General features: G+C 41.5%; 1 protein-coding gene across 2 annotated transcripts in view; it reads left to right on the forward strand.

Annotated features, from left to right (window-relative positions):
- The window catches only part of LOC135214769 (ubiquitin thioesterase OTU1-like), a 95,781-nt gene that overhangs the window by 61,335 nt on the left and 21,066 nt on the right, over positions 1–13,380 (forward strand). The window contains exons 4-6 of one of the 2 annotated variants that reach the window (XM_064249126.1): positions 10,090–10,324; positions 12,410–12,497; positions 13,163–13,363. In XM_064249126.1, coding sequence (XP_064105196.1) covers positions 10,090–10,324; positions 12,410–12,497; positions 13,163–13,183 — 344 coding nt within the window. In that variant the 3' untranslated portion in view covers positions 13,184–13,363. Of the gene's footprint in view, positions 1–10,089; positions 10,325–12,409; positions 12,498–13,162; positions 13,364–13,380 lie in introns of those variants that run through there. The other variant, XM_064249125.1, reaches the window with a different exon arrangement.

Below are 13,380 nucleotides of genomic sequence, written 5' to 3' on the forward strand. Positions count from 1 at the left end.
AGGGTGATATACTGCTTGGAGTGTGCCATGCACAGTATATAAGATTTTTTGCTGTGATTTTTTTGTTCCCTTATTGCATTGCCTCTATCTTTTACTTTCCATCCCATTTGTTTTGTCTCCTCCCACCTATTTGTTCAGCTTCTGTATCTTTGCCTAGCTCTAATTTTTATCCCTTAGTTAAGAAGAAACCTGCAAGTCAGCTTTATGAGTTTAGAAGGAGACTCAAATGATGCAGTTGAATTACTGTACTTCATACATTTTTCCACTGTGTTATTAATTTTTGATTGTTTTATTGATTGCTAATTTACCATTTGTCTAGCACTTTCTTTCATCTTAATTGTGACTGTTGCTAGAGATCTTCATTTGTATTGTACATCATTAACTCTCTCACTGTGAGCCTGTTATTGCCATTAATGATGAGGTCAGTGTCCTGCTAATCTTGTAACTAACTAATTTTCACCCTTTCATATTTGTACTTAGATTCTTTCTTATTTTCATTGTTATGATATTACATTGTACTATTATGTTATAATTTTTTATAGAGCGATAAAATCTGCAAATGATACGCAGGTAATTATTCAAATATTTGATTATGTATTTTTTATTAATAATTAATTTCATTGTGATACCTCTTGAAGGATGGAGTAACCTAACACCATTTGTAATATTAAGTTTAAAAATCTTTATTGAAAACCTTCAATGCTTGCTCTCAAACAAAAATATCTTCTGGAAAAATCTGACAAGAAAGTCAAACAGACCCAGCATTCTGTAGAAAATGTAAATTTTTTTATCGCCATCAAAAGTTTCATAGCACCGATTTTTTATGAAGTGAATCTTCAGCAGTCTTCCATTCACATATTTTACCATGTTTCCTTTTACTCACACCACCTTTGTGCTTGACAAATCTGCTTCCTCCTCTGAATTTTCCTGTGGTTTATGATCATCTCTGATAAAGCTTGCTCCAAAAAATTATCTAAGGTAGATTTGCTTATAACTATGATGGTATAAGCATCACCTTACTCTCTATTGTCATATCAGATAGTTCAGGCATACAATTATCATGGTCATTTCCCAATAAAAGCCTGTGTATTATTTCATCATCAAGAGAAATCTCCCTCCCTTCATGCCATTTTAACAGTTGCTGAAGGTCTCACCCTTGTCCTGAGATTATCCTGTAGCAGTTTAAAATTAAATGTTACCTTTTAGAATACGTATACAGAAAAAGGTTCCTTACAGTGATGAAGTTAATGGGCTATCTGTTATGAGCTACTTAACTAGAACCAAAAGAAGCATTTGAGATCAGTCCAGTGTCATGGATGAGACATTTTAAGGACCTAGAGAGATCAGTCCTGTGCAGTAAAAGGATGAATGGTGTACACTCGTGGTACTGTGTATATGGTACTTAGGTCTTTTTAGCATTCTTTTGGTCTCGGTTCCATAGCTAGCTGTCTTTACTTTTCACCAGTTCCCTTTTTCTTTTTACTTAGTCATTGAACTCTGTCATCTACGGCAGTATTCACCTTATTAAGAATAAATCCTTGAACAAGCTCTATGAGAGCAGAAATGTGACTCAACAGTCTGAATAAACTAGGTCATAATAATAAAATAACCTTTTCCAGATATGTAACATACATCTTTTAATTGAATTTTGTACACCCTTGTTCAGATACTATGCATATCTTTTTCCAATTCTGAACCCTGCTGACACTTTTTTTTTATACATTCCTGAACTCTATTTTTCATTTTCCCTGTTTCATTCTTTTGACTGTCTTTCTCTTCCCCATATTTTCATATTTTCTTTCCATCACCATCAACTGATTCTGAGCATTATGTCGTGTGTTACGTAAGTATGTCCTTTTCTTTGACGTTGTCTGCTTCACATAAAGATTGCTGTGTTTCATCTTCTTCCCGCTTGCATGTTATCAATAAGGTATGTGGGGTTCATAAACACTTTGTTTCATTACAACCCTGTTAATCATATTTATGCTGTATTTGTGATCCAGCAGGTTTCCTGGCTCACTATAACTGATTCACTTAAGGTAGATTCTTGGATGAGCCCTATGCCTAAGAGACGTTAGTTTGGCGGCCGCTGATTGGCTGGGAGCTGCCTACCTCCCGGTACCAGCCAATCAGCAACTGCCAAACAAATGTCTCGTAAGAATAGGGCTCATCCAAGAATCTACCTTAAGTGAACCAGCTTTAGTTTTTTGTCTGTCTTAGAAAAAGTGGTCCTAATGTTTCTGCCACAAGTGTTTGTTCAGTCAGAGATTGCTGTTTCAGTGAGTTTCAATATATATTTTTGCATTTATTAATCTTCAGCTCATTTAGCTCTTATTCCTTGTACAGTATGTGACCAAAGAGTGATTTCTGCAATGAACTGCCACTTTATGGTCACTAAGATTGTCCTCTAGATTGCTGGCTTTTCCAGAACAAACTGTCATGTTAGTGGGCCATAAATGACGTATGGCAACTTTTACAGCAACACTATTACCTCAGTACAAGATACTTGAGATTTCGTGGGGGGATGTGCTGCACCTTTCCATGCCAGGATGTCTTTTATATATTTGCTCAAAATATACCCAGGAATTGCTGGTTTTAGTTCTTATATTGTATGATGGTATGTCAGTTATAGACAGTCCCTACTTATCAGTTGCATCAGTTAATGGCATTTTGGTTTTATGATGCTTGGCTAACAATGTCATTAACCAGATTTTTGCCGCCGGTAAGCAGTTTATTGGCATTGGTAGGCAGTTTATCAGCTTTGGTAATAAATCAACTCCAATCAGTGCTTACACCAATTACGTATTGGTTAACAACAATTTTTGGTTATCAGCACTGGGCCAGGAATGGAACCCCTGTCATTAACCAAGGACTGCCTGTAATTGTAATGTAGCAAACTAAAGCACAAAGAAATATATTAGAAAAAAGTGTAAGTCACTAAAAGGTACTATATCTCCCCATTGTATTACTCTCGTAAATATTTTACCATAAATATACTCAGAATTTGTTACTGAATTTAGTTCTTATCTATTCTGATATTGTGTGAGCTCTGATTGTAATTTTACAAAATAAGATAAACAATTATTAGAACATGTATAGCTCAGTAAAATTGGCGCAGGGTTGGAAATATTCACCTCCAACTTCCTGTGGAAGGAAAAGAAAATGTTTTAGAATTGTTTTTCTTATACCGTGTGCATTTGCATATCTTCCTCTTTCCATTGATTGTTTTTTATCTTAAACTGAACAACATCAAGTTTACCCTGTCTAGAGGTGTTTCAATACATTATATTTATTTTAGCCTGGTCTGTAAGGGTTAATATATCGTTAGGCATTTTTGGTATTAGGTTTTTATATTATTTAGCATATATACAGTGTGCTTGCAGGGTTTCCTTCTTAGCATTAACAGTCATTTTGTTATCTGTATGTTAGATATTTTATTGTTCTTATTCATTGTTTCAGTTTTGCCTGCTGCAGGAAGTAATTGTACATTTTACTTTAATTTTAAATATTTGTTAATGTAGAGACATTTAAGCCAACACAGTGATAATTCTTTAGGGTGATATTGACTTAGTATCTTAACAGTTATAAATTGCTTATTTTGTTAGTGTAATATTATTATTTTTTGTCTTATATTTCCTCTGAATTGATAATGCCCAGCGTACTAGTCCATGCCTCCCAGGGACTATCATATCTTCTGTAGCTGATGTTATGATTAGACTTGTTGGCCTTACATCGCTTATAAGACATATTGCGACCAATTGCCTTATCACTGATCACTTTGCAGAGGAGGACTTATATATGACCTAAGAGCACTCCAACTTGTATGCCTCCTGCAGAATCCTTGTCATATTTGGTGGCGGAAAAAGAGCAGCCATGAACACATCCACCTCCAGCCTCCCTTACTCCACAGCTACTGTGCCCATGGATTGGCATGCCTACTTACCACTGCTATCCTCATTTACTGTGCACTTGACCCTCACTCTACCCATAGATCAGTATACGTACCTACTTAACTGCTTCTTTTTCCATGGTATACCCGGTGGAGACATCAGCTATCAGTGAGGATACTTGTTTTCCTCCTTAGCAACAAACTCTGACAGCTGATTGTTTTGTCCATACCCCATCTTCATTGGTTAGACCTATTAGATGTTTGCCTTCTCCAGACTATCTAATCAGTCCCCATGCAAGCTGAGTTCATTGTCAACCTAAGGCATTCCAAAGGTGGGACATTTCTCTTTTAGATCCTTTTCTTGAGAGGTCTCCTGTTTGAATATTAGGAATATTATTGTGACTGCTCTAAACCTCGAGATTGGGACTGCCTCCACTACAGATCCTCATCCTACTGTGGCCAAGGCTGTGACTATGATTGCTCTGGCAATTAGAGAATCAACAGAAATTTTGGAGAGAGATCAAAGAAAAAGCTCAGACCCAACTACTTCATCTCATGCAACAACCCACATTACTCAAGCAAAATTCTTTTGTTCATACACGAACAAACCTTCCGTCTTAACAATAGGATAATTTCTAGCGCCTAGCTGGATCTGGTTAAAAACAGATGAAAGCAAGGAATCTTGTGATATCTGGCAACGCATGCGTAGATCAGGGGAAGAGTGGTCAAGGGCCACTCACCTACGCCACTGCGTCAGTCTTTTCTTTAACTGCCTGGGCGAGAGTTGTGTTTAACCTCTCTTGGCCTTTACCCGGTTCTTTGCCTGTTTCGATTATGTTTAGTGTGTGTGTGTGTGTGTGTGTGTGTGTGTTTGGCTGATATTATGGCTTCTCCTACTCCTTCTCGGCCTCGTCAACGTGTGTGCCCCTGAATTCCAGGTTTTCCGTGTTCTCGATTTTTGGCTTCAGCGGCAACTGATCCCCACATCACGTGTAGCAGGTGCCGCTCTAATTTTTGTACTATAACGAATCCTATGCACGGAATGCTGGGCATGGCCCAAAGAGCAGTGGAAGTCGTTTTATAGCAAGAGAGAGCATCGGAGGGGTTCGACTCTTCCTTAATGGGAAGGTTTTTCACCTCTTCCCAATGCTTCGTCTCCTGCAGTATTCACCCCCCATAGTAGCGTTGTTCCTGTGTCTCCTTCCTTTTCTTCCATTGATTCATTGCTGGAAGTATCGGGAGGCCATCAGGCTGATGTTTGTAATGTTGCCCCTTCTTCTTCAGGAGTTAATTTGATTCCCGGGAAGGGGGAGGCTTTTTCATCATTCTCATTTATTCTAGAGTCGGAGGCGTCCAAGATGGTGGCAATTTGGAAGACACTCTGGCTAGGGGGTCCCCCGTCCTTGGAGGGGTTGCTAGCACAATTTATGGAGGTTTGCTACCACCCTCATCAGGCTGGCCAGGCCATCTCCCTTCCTCCTGGCCTCATCTTCGTGGGTAGCCGAGGTCAGCCATCTTGTATTGCTCTGCCAGTGTCTGCTGCCGCTTCTTCGAGTCGGAGGGAAGCCATGGCGTCAGCCCCGTTGATGATGTCACAGGATCCATCGTCGTGTATTCCTCCGCCAGTGGCATCTGATTCCCCTTCACACCGAGGGGAAGCCGTGATGTCATCACCACTTGTGACGTCACTCCCAGTCGTCTCTGCACTGCCTCTCTCAGCCGTGACATCATCCTTGCTGCCCGGTTCGCTAAATCTCCCTTCCATGTCATTGGAGCCTTCTCTTGCAGATCAGTCTGAGGTTATATGCCAGGCAGTGCTTAAGAGGTTGGACTCTGTTTTGGATGATAAGTTGGCTGCCTTGTCGGTTGGGAGGACTGGAAGGAAACGTTGCTTCGTCCCCGCCTCCTACAAAGAGATCGCATAAGAAGCCAGTGCTGTCTTCCTCTCCCTCTTCCCCCTCTATGCCACGTCGGCGTATCAAGCGTTGGAAGGCTAAGGACTTTGCTCTTTCTGCGCCTACGAGGGAGGAACAACGTGAACATTTTCTCGAGAGTGTTGGTGTTTCAGAGAGTGTTAGTGTATCTTCCCTTGTGGCTGTGGCTGCTTCGTCCTCTGCATCGAATCGCGGGTGTTGCAACCTCCCCCGTCTGTGCACATCGTCCGCAAGCGTGTTGCAACCTCCCCTGTCCATGCACATGTTGCAAGTGCTCCTTCTTCTCCAAGGCCTATTCGTTGCTGTAAGGATCTCAAGGCGCCTGTCAAGAGGTCGAAGGTGGTGAGCGCGGAGTTGGTGCAGGAGGAGTGTTTGTGTTTGCCTGCCCCCTCTCTCTGGTGCTTCCAAGAGTTCGACCCTGGGGGATTCTCCTTCGATCTCGAGTGTTCGGGATTCCTCTTCAACTCACATTCGTATGTCTGCCATGCCCATGACCATTCATGGACATGTTAATAAGTCATCTGTCGGAGGAGTACGTAGTGATGTTTCTAGTGTTATAGTGGGTTCGTCTCGTGAACCCAGCCCAGACAGGTTAGTTGGTGTTTCGGGCTGTTTGGCTGCTGATCCTTGCGTTAATTTTAATGGGGAAGGTGACTTAGAGAAGCCTACACATCCTTCTCGTCGTCGGTCTCCGTTGCCGGAGCAGGAGGAGGGAGACATGCAAGAGTTTTTGTCTTCCTTTTCGGAAGTTGTTGATCTCATTTGTGGGTTCAACAATTTGGAAAGTAGGACTCAGGCTCGGTCCTTGCTGGCATTGAGGAACGGAGATCTGTTGGAGTCCCAGTTTTTATTTCCTAAGACAAAGCTCGAGAATGCGATAGACTGGTGCCGGGCTGACACCAAAGACAGACTGGTGCACCAGGCCGTGTCTAAGTCGGAGTCTCGTCCTCAGAGACATCCGGCTCCTCCTCCTCCCCCTGTCCAGCGGCAGTCAAGGAGATCGTCGCCTGGTAGGGCGTTGAGGAATTCGAGTTCGGCAGGGCCTTCCCGTTCGACTCAGCCTAGGTCAGAGGATCAACGCCCCTTTCGCTCTCGTTCCTTTAAGCCAAGAAAGGGCCCAAGGGACAGAGGTAAAGAGGCCCATCAGTAGGTTAGGTGCCTCTCCCTCTCCTGTGCCACAGGTGGGGTGGTGCCTGGCAGGCCATTGGGCTAAGTGGCAGAGTTAAGGAGCAGAGAAGTGGGTGGTAGATGTCCTTCGGGTGGGGTACCTACTGCCATTCGACTTCTCTCCTCCTCTGTCGGACAAGCCACAGCTCAGGAAGGCATATCCTCCAGATTCTCTGAAGTTCTTGGCTCTTTGGGAGGAAGTGCAGAAGATGCTGGACAAGGATGCAATAGAGGAAGTAGTGCATCTGTCCCTGGGGTTTTACAGTCACATCTCCTTGGTGCCCTGGCGTTTTACAGTCACATCTCCTTGGTGCCCAGGTGTCAGGAGGATGGGGACCTGTGATCAACTTATCCACCTTGAATCACTTCATCAGGAAGACACAGTTCAAGATGGAGACCCCGCGTTCGGTGTTGGCAGCCTTGAGGGAATGCAACTTCATGCTGTCAATAGACTTAAGGGACGCATACTTCCAAATCCCTGTTCATCCTTCTCTCTTGGTGACAAGATCTTTGAGTTCAAAGTCTTGTGCTTCAGGCTGACAGCAGCCCCTCAAGTGTTTACAAGGGTCTTCTCTCTCGTGATAAGTTGGGCCCATGCTCAGAGGATCCGTTTGCTGAGGTACCTCAACGATTGGTTGGTCTTGGCAGTTTCCAGGGAAAAGCTGCTGCGGGACATGGATCGTCTACTTCTGTTCTGTCTGGAACTGGGAATCGTAGTCAACCAGGAAAAGTCGAACCTCGCACCCAGTCAAATGATTCTCTACCTGGGCATGGTCATCAATACGACAATGGCAAAAATTTTACCATTGGATCAGAGATTGGAGAAGTTGCGGGTGGTGGCGCGTGACTTCCTGTCGAAACCACATCAGTCATCTTCGGTCTCTGCAATGGAGACTAGGAGAATTCTGGTCTCCGGAGGGGGACCCACCCGTTAATGGTTCCTCTGTCTCTGGAAGTGAGAGAAGACCTTCGTTGGTGGTTGGACGACTAGAATCTTTCGAAGGGTGTCCCTCTGCGTTCTTTTCCACCAGACTTCCTTCTGTTCTCAGACGCCTCCCTCGCAGGTGGGGGGCTCGGCCTCATTGCTTCAGGCGTTTGGAGTTAGGAGGACAAGCAGCAACATATCAACGTCTTGGAGTTGAAGGCAACCTTCCTGGGTCAGAAGGAGTTTTGGGAGAATGTAGAAGGTCGTTCTGTCATTCTCATGTCGGACAACACCACGGTGGTAGCCTATGTGAACAAACAGGGAGGCCTGGTTTCTCGTCAACTTCACGCCTTGACCGTTGAGGTTTACCAGTGGACGGTCAGCAATTTGGTAGAGCTCTCAGCCAGGTATATCCCAGGCAAACGGAATGTGGTCGCAGACAAACTCAGTCTTCGGGATCAGATCCTAGGCACAGAGTGGTCCCTTCATCAAGTGGTAGCAGACAAGCTTTTCCAAGTTTGGGGGAGACCCATGCTGGACCTTTTTGCGACTTGCTTCAACAGGAAGCTGGAGATATTCTGTTCAGTGGTCCCAGATCCTCTAGCGTTGGCAGAGGACGCATTCCAACATCCCTGGGACAACCTGGAGGTGTATGTCTTCCCTCCGTTTTGTTTGATCCGTCGAGTTTTGAACAGGCTAATGAGTTCACAGGGTTTCAGGATGACTTTGGTAGCCCCTCTGTGGCCTCAGGCGGAATGGTTCCCAGATCTGCTGTCGTTGGTGTCAGAGGTTCCGAGGGAGATTCCCCCTTGACAACATCTCTTGTGTCAGCCCCATGCAGAAAGGTTCCACCAGTCAGTAGAATCCCTGTCTCCTCATGGTTGGAGGCTATCAAGTATCTCCTCGAAGCGAGAGGCTTTTCTCAGAGAACAAGGCATATGTCCAGCAGTCTCAGAAAGTTGACCTCTGCGGTTTACCAAGGCAAATGGGTGATCAACTGTGATTGGTGTCGTAAGACAAATTGTATTTTTCATAGCTACAAACCTTAGGTCTTAACATTATACTGCCCACCTCTAGCCGCCCCTCTGTGTGTTAAGACATCCTGAGTTGGGAAAGACTGACACAGTGCCATAGATCAGTGGCCCTTGACCACTCTTCACCCGATCTATGCATGCGTTGCCAGATATCACAAGATTCCTTGCTTTCATCTGTTTTTTAACCAGACCCAGCTAGGCACTAGAAATTATCCTATTGTTAAGACCTCAGGTTTGTAGCTATGAAAAATACAAATTGTCTTAGAAAATTTGTCATTTTGTCACAATTTCCTTGGTTTTCATGTTGTGGACAGGGACAAAGGTTTGATATATCCTACTCTTCAAAAATTTCTGCTAAGATGCTTGACTTCAGGATGACAGGAAAGAGCAGCTCTTCAATAGACTCTGTTCCACCTCATCAACCCACTGACCAGCCTCCTGTGGAAGGACTGGGTGTCCTCTCTTCTGTTTTTTTCCCTTGCTTTACCAGTAGAGGACTGGGTGTCCTCTCTTCTACTAATGATTTTTTCCTCCCTCCACCAGTGGAGGCTTGTCTACAGAAATTGTGGAGATCTGGGCAGAGTCAGAGTGGAGACATGACGTGTTGATTATCCCTTCAGTTTTTTTAGACAAGCCCCCATCTTTTAGTTTGTCTGAGGCAAGCTCCCTTCTTTTCTCTCACTCAGCCTATACACATACATACAGTAGTTGCTCATTGAGGCGTAGGACATTGGATAGCAAGGTGCTGTCCATTATTCAAGAGGAACCATGGAAGGAGCTTATGGGTTTGTACAGTACTTAAGAAATATATATTTTAAACAGAGTAGATGGCTGAGACCCGGTGGATCACATTGTACATGCTCACTACTACACTTCATTTGGTACTCTTCTTCCTTCAGGTAATTTTTGTCTAAAATATTTTGTTAAAATAAGCACAAAAAATTAAGGGTTTGTATTAAAAAGGTAATAGTATTACTTTTTAAATATCTTTACATTAAATGTAAGTAATAATTGTTACCAAGGTATGGTTTTGTTCTGCCCTTTTAACAGTTGTTGAACATAAACCTTGCCAAATGAAATTATCTGCATTTTTCTTGTATATTTTTTATACTTTTTTATTCAGTTCTGATTTTTCAACAGGTGGTGGAAATATAAATCAAGAAAGTATCAAAGAAATGCGTAAATTAGTGGCTTCTATGGTCAAAAGCCAACCAGAGCTATACCATGAAGCAGTATTGGAAAAATCAAATGCTGATTACTGCAACTGGATTTTGAAAGACACTTCCTGGGGTGGTGCAATTGAGTTGTCTGTCCTGAGTCAATATTATGAAATGGAAATAGTTGCCTTAGATGCAAAGACAGGTGTTTTAAACAGGTAATAAGGCTGAATTTTAGTTGATGATCCTAGGAAGTAAGTTCAAAGTATAAGGCCCATTGACCTAAATGTCATATTGATACAGTAATTTGTTTCTGTGAGAATACATATAACTGATTTTTATTTAGGAGAATTCCCAGCCTGGGCTGTAAACAGTTGCTGAAGCTTGGCAACGAAGGGATTTATTGGTGACAAGTAGTTGAATGGCAGGGGAATGGGAGGGATGAAAAAAATGACAAAAGTACAGAAGATGGAGTAGTGCAAAGTTTTGTGAACAACTAGTGTTCCTTTCAAATTTCTTCCTTGAACATATAGTATTTGTTCTTTACCTGATGTTATTTGTCATTAGGTTTTTGCCTCTCATTTTGAGGTGGGTGTGGGGGTAATCATAGTACTGTATTCGAACACTGTCTTCTCTCTTCTTTGTGAATTTTGCTTAAAATTAGGCTTAGATGGGTCTTCACTGGATGTTAACCCCTGAGAGGATTTTTGGTATGAGGTCCAGGAAAGGGTATTGCTTGTTTTCCCTTAGGGATTCAATTTCCAAACTGCCACTCTCACTCCCAAGGTAATACTATCTCCAAGACCCTCAAGAGGCATTTGGAGAGTTACAGCATCACTTACCTATCACCATCTAAGTGACTCATTCTCACTCCCTGCTACAAACCAGAAGGAAGCTGTCAAATGCTCAACCCTCCATTGTTTGGATAGCCTTGCTTCCTGCAAGGTTTCTCAGTTAGAAAGGAATCTTTGGCTTTTCCTCTAACTGTGAAGGGACCTGGAATGTTTATGTGGTTCCCTTGAACAGTGAAGGCTCCTCTACTACAGATTTATGTTTCCTGTACCTTGCTTATGACCCTGTTTTTGTGAGGGAGAAATATTGATTCTGCTCATTTTAACACTCAGTGTTCTGAGTTGCGTTCAACCCATTTCAGGTAAAACTAGTTTTAGGAGTCAAATCCAGGATGATGGCTAACAGACTTCCTCTCTCTTCAGAGGAACACCTGTAGGCTCTTGGATGCTTCCTCCCTGCCCCCATGATATTTGCTAAAAAATTGTGCAGTTTTCCACAGCTGCTTACAGACACATTTGCATCCTGTCTAAGGTACAGTTTGGGAAAAAGACACCTTAGATACTGGGTCTTTTTCCCTCCTTTTCACCCTTCCCAACTGTGATAAGTCCATTTCGTGTTTATGCTGGTATGAAAAATCCAGGGAAGCTACTTAACTTAACACCTGTTTAGAGAAAGGAATGGATAGAAGACATCATCAGACCAGTCTATTTTTAGACTTAGGTGTGATGATGTGTTCTATCCATCCCCTCTTTTAACAAAGGAGGGGATGTAATTGTATTTGTCATTCATCCCCAAGTGATGATATTACTACATGCTGACATATATGTCAAGGAAAAACAGGATTTCTCCAGAATCTTATTAGAGGGTGGTTCAATGAGGTGAACAACTCTGACAGTACCTTGTTAGCTTCTGCATCCCCACAGGAGTCAGTCCTCCCCTGCTCATATACAACAATGTGAATCTGGTATTTCCAAGCCAGTGTTGGCTGTCTCTCCAGTCTTTCACTATAAATGCAAGCATATGTGACATGGCAGTGATTCACAAACTTATGTTCATCAGGCTTTTGGGATAGTACTAAAATAAAATCCCCAGACCTTGAGTGTAGGTCTCCCATATAAAAGGTGATTTTTTGTATCTTCATAGGAACAAAAATAAGATTTTAAAGGTAATTTAAACCAGAGCTTTTTATAATAATCACACCTCAACCATCCCCTCTTGTCCTAGTGGGATAGGGAAAAAAGTGATGGATTACCAAAAGGTTAGTGAGTGGTACCCTGCCCCTCACTTAGGTGCCAACAGTTAACCTCCATGTTACCAAGCATCAATGACCAGTTCCAGCTCACGCTGAATACTCCTTTACAAAAAGCTCCTAAAACTGATAGAATGCTTTTGAATATTTCTGATTACTGTATAATAATTAAAAATATGATGAGTAGTGGTATTTTGAATAATACATCATATACTGAGACACTGCTGTATTCAACTACAGTATTTTTCTTTGTATTCCCTAGATTTGGAGAGGATAAAAAATTCAGTCATCGAATGATAGTCATGTATGATGGTATTCATTATGATCCCATTTATATGGAAACTTTTGAGGTAAGCTAACTTTGGTATTGTTTTCATGATATCTAGTACTTTATGCATTATAATAGAAGAGTTATTGTTAGATTCTCAGGTGAATTTAACATATGGGAGCATTGTGGCAGATATTAACTTATGTTTACTTTCTTGACTTTTTAAACCAAAGTATCTTCATTTACTGTAGCATTACTCAGTATTAGTCTTTACAGTGATATATTTAATTAATCTTGAAATTTTGATATTAAGTACTATTACTTTTTAATCTTTTATTCAGACCAGGCCTAATTAATATTCTAAGAGCACAATACTTGAATTCATTAATATTGTTTATATGTGCTGTATTAGTTTTTTCTGAATTTGATAAACTGTTCCTGTCATATTTGATTTAGCTGTCACTTCATGATATTTCTTGATTTCCGTATTTACAGTTGCAAGTACTTTATTGTTATTATATAAAGGATTAGTTTATCCAGACCTCTGAGCCTATTTGCAAGTACTAATTCCTCAAAGTTCATATATGTGTATTTTACATATACGCATTAAAGATGACTGTAGTTGTTGCCTTTAAATGTGTCATGAAGGGTTTGGAAAATTATGGTAAACTCAGTACCATTTCTAAAATGTAACAGTGGAAGTTTTTCATTATTTAGCCTCGTTGTTTTGAATTTTTTATTTTGCAGTGCAGCAAACTTGCTATATGATCAACTGATAGCAAGAGTTGCCTATATAGACATTCTCCCCATATTGAAATTACAAGTAAGGTTTTTGTTGCATAGGTGTTTCCTTTTTTATTGAAATTTAAACACTATATAATGAATACTGAAAGCAATCAATTGATACAATAAAGGCAACACTATTGAGTATTTATTCAGGCTGTATCATGTAAGTCTTGTAATTA

Source organism: Macrobrachium nipponense, chromosome 46 (assembly GCF_015104395.2).
Source record: "Macrobrachium nipponense isolate FS-2020 chromosome 46, ASM1510439v2, whole genome shotgun sequence".
Lineage (NCBI taxonomy): Eukaryota > Metazoa > Arthropoda > Malacostraca > Decapoda > Palaemonidae > Macrobrachium > Macrobrachium nipponense.